General features: G+C 32.6%; 1 protein-coding gene across 1 annotated transcript; it reads left to right on the top strand.

Annotated features, from left to right (window-relative positions):
* The first annotated feature begins 2,259 nt into the window (after positions 1 to 2,259).
* On the top strand, positions 2,260 to 2,733 carry LOC149886247 (uncharacterized). The gene has a single exon (XM_090094346.1). The coding sequence runs from the start codon at positions 2,260 to 2,262 to the stop codon at positions 2,731 to 2,733; it is 474 nt and encodes a 157-aa protein (XP_089950472.1).
* Positions 2,734 to 3,951: the final 1,218 nt, after the last annotated feature.

The following is a 3,951-nucleotide window of genomic DNA, read 5'->3' as shown; positions in this document are numbered from 1 at the left end:
GCCGCCTTGGGTGGAAAGTCTTCTAGGGCGGCACTAAAACTAGTTACATAAAAAAATGAATATATTAAAAACATTGCTAAAATCTTTTTCAAATCTTTTTGAATTAAATTTAGGAGATTTGAAAAATTACTCTTTTAAATCGCATCAATTAAAACAAAAGAATCAATTTTGATACTTTTGTTCCATTTGACGCGATTTCCTTTTTTTTTTTATCCTTTTTATGCAGAATGAAACTTGGTGGCAATTAATGCAATAAAAGGTTTTCATTACTCATTTATAGAAAATTTTAGCACGTTTAACTTTATTCAAAAAATTGTTTTTGCTGGCGTCTTAATTCAGAAATAGTAAGAACCAAAATTAAACTAAATATTCTATGATAGCAATTACGTAGTAGTATAGTAACAAATTAACTGATTTATATTGTGTTTTTATATAAATAGAGTGTGATTTTTTATATAAAGGAAGTTATAAAAGTTTTAAAATGTATCTTTATAACTTTTATGAAGAAGTTAAATTATTATTTTAAATTAAAGATATTAAAGATGCACGAGGTGATAATTTTCATCATTTTTATTATTTTTATCCACGTAAACGACGTGCTGCAAATGAAGGATCTATAGCAAAACAGGCTGGTTTTCTGTAAAGGTACTTATGATCACCTCAGAGAAATGAAAATGGCTCAGATGATTTAAAAAATAAAAATGAAGCAGACAGGAAAGCCGATGAGATAACAGTATCAGAAGAGTTTGAATTACATTATGTAATACACGTAGCAAACAAAGAATATGAAGGGCATAAATATGATAAATTCTCCGGTCTATATGCTAACTATAGCGATCCAGCTACTAGGGTGGTATTTGATGATGAGATGAGACAACATTTGATAGAACATGGACCAAAGAAAGTCGATCAGTTTGACTTTCCTAAAGACAGTATGCAAAAAAAATTTTTAAAAAAACAATAGAGATGTCAATAGAGATGAAGTTCACAGGCATTGGCTACAGTATTCTGCAAGTAGTGACTGTGTATTGCTTCCGCTGCAAAGTGCTTACCAGTAGCACAACAGCTGCGTCATCTCTTTCTTCTAATGGTTCACATGATTGGAAAAAATGCCCGCAAGTCTGTCAGGGCATGAGAAAAGGAGTGAACATCTAGCAAATTTTCAGTCATGGAAAGAGTTTGAGCTGCGACTGCGAAACAATAAAACAATTGATACCGAACATTTGCGTCTTGTTAAAAAAGAAGAACAGTATTGGCAGAAAATCTTGAAACGGTTGATAGCTTTAGTTAGAGTTCTTGGTATGTAAAATCTTGCTTTTGGTGGAACACATAAGAAACTGAACACTGCTGATAACGGAAACTTTCTGAAGCTTGTGAAATTTTTAGCTTTGTTTGACCCACTTATGGATGAGCATACTCTGAAGATGAAAGGAAATGAAACACATATATATTACCTAGGCATAACACACAAATTTAATTGATTCATCTTTTATCAAATGCAATTAAAAAAAAAATTTCTAACATCTGCTCGTGATGCTAAGTACTTTTCAATAATTATAGATTGCACATCTGATGCTGTTCATGTTGAACAAATGACTATGATCTTTCGCTTTTTGGATGCGATTTTAAATCCAGAAATGCCATTTCAGCAACAGAATCTATAAAGGAACATTTCTTAGATTTTATGCCTCTAAAGGAGACAACTGGTACTGGTAAGGATGAAACTATCAATAAGCAGTCAGGTAAAATGTCTTTATCTATTGAAAACTTGCACGGTCATGTATATGAGAATGGCTGAAATATGAGGGGAAAAATTAAGGGTGTCCAACAAAGAATTTAAGAAGTCAATCCCTGAGCATTGTTTATTCCTTGCTGTACCCATACATTGAATTTGGCTGTTAATGATCCTTTTAAATGTTGCTTAGAAGCAACAGCCTTCTTTGATCTGGTGCAACGCGTATATGTATTCTTTCCTGCTTCAACTTGTCGCTGGAAAGTTTAACACGATATGTTTTTAATCTCACTGTTAAACCACTGAGTGAAACAAGGTGGGAAAGCCAAATTGATGGTTTAAAGCCTCTCCGTTATCAACTTGGTGATATCTACGATCCTCTGGCAGAGATTGCGAACAATACAAATTTAGCAGGAGCGTCTGGTAATTAAACACGAGTAGATGCACGGTTTATTGCAAACGCTGTTTTTAGTTTTAAGTTTGTCGCTTCTTTGGTTGTGTTGAAAGACGTGTTGTTTGAGATCAATATGACTAGTAAGCTACTTCAGACAAAAGATTTAGATATGAAAGGCGCCATAAACTATCTTAAGAAAATAAAGACGTTTCTTGTAAATCGCAGAAATGAAATGGAGTTTAAGAAAATTCTAGTAGATGCAGTTAAAATTGCAGTGAGTTTAGAGATACCTGCACTTTTTGAACCCGCAACAACCCGTATCAGAAGAAAGAATAAACAATTTGCATATGAAGGAGATGAAGAATCTATTCAAGATCCAAAAGAAAAGCTCAAAATAAACTTTTACTTTGCTATTCTTGACACAGCAATACAATCGGTTGATGAAAGTTGTACTTTTATACAAACAATAAGTTCGTTGTTTGGTTTTCTTTATGATGTTCACGGTTTACAGAGTATAACTAGCAAAGAAGTTATAGAACATTGCTTGAATCTTGAGAAAGCTTTGCAACATGGAGACTTCAAAGGTATCGATGCAGCTGATCTGTGAAGCGAGCTGAAATCACTTTCAAGAAGAGTTGAAAGGTGCACATTGCCATTAGATTTACTAAATTTTAAGTTAAAAAAAAATCTAACAGATTGTCTCCCCAACACTGTTATAGCATTAAGAATCCTCTTGACACTTCCAGCTTCCGAGGCTTGCGGTGAGCAAAGCTTCTTAAAACTCAAACTGATAAAAACACTTTTGAGAACGTCTCTGCAGCTAGAAAGACTTCCTGAATTAGCTACTCTGTCAAGTGAATATGATATTGCTAGAAACATTAACCAGACGGAACTCGTTTCCATATTTGCAAAAACAAAAGCGCAAAAAGGGATGTTTTAAAATCATTTATTTATATATTATAAAGTTACACGAATATACGCTTCCTTATGATGATGCATGTAAGTATTCTTCTGAATACAAAATGTAATGACATAACTTAATCATTTCTTTGTGAAAGTAAGTTGGGGAAGGGGTAGGTACGCAGTGTGTCAGATTTCCCTAGGGTGCCAAATACTCTGGTGCCGGTCCTGCCTAGCATGTTTTTTATTATTGGGGGATTTTCAGTTCCTTTTTCTTTTTACGTATATTTAATTCATTTATTACACCAAAAGTATACTGAAACCATCGATGAAAATTAATAAAAAATCTTAAAGTGAAACAGTCTATGTTGTTAACAAGTCGAAGTAATATTACATCTTAATGCTAAACATCACACTGCGCAAATGGATATAAATCTCAACACATGGAGGTTTAACTCCTCATTAATCATCCTCACTGACCAGGCCTATTTTTACTGATTGTCACTTTAAAGTTTTAGAAAACCTTTTAACTACAAATTATTTTCATACAAACAATTCAAGAAAACTATTTTTCCTGAAAATTATTTGCTCTTGTCTTCTTGAGTTTTACGCACTGGTCTGGTTTATGAGTATACTACCAATCTGAATGGCAAAAATGTGTAAGTAATATGAATTCATTCTAATAATGTATTCATATTACTAATACTATGAATAAAATAACTCCTTTCGTTTCTTAATAGTCAAATAATTTCGCTTTTTCCTTCTTAAATTTCATCTTTGACAACCTAATATAAATTATCACTTAGAAAAACTTAGTGTGATTACGACAGTGATATGCAAAGTAAAAGTTTGACTTTTTTGTGCAAATTGAAAGACGTCAATATTTTTCTTTTCTTCATACCTTGTTTCATTTCTTTTGACATAA

This window comes from Hydra viridissima, unplaced genomic scaffold, assembly GCF_058129835.1.
Source record: "Hydra viridissima isolate aposymbiotic clone 2 unplaced genomic scaffold, HvirCarnegie_v1 scaffold_7, whole genome shotgun sequence".
NCBI lineage: Eukaryota > Metazoa > Cnidaria > Hydrozoa > Anthoathecata > Hydridae > Hydra > Hydra viridissima.
Note: the sequence above shows the minus strand (reverse complement) of the source record. Positions and strands in the feature narration are given on the sequence as shown.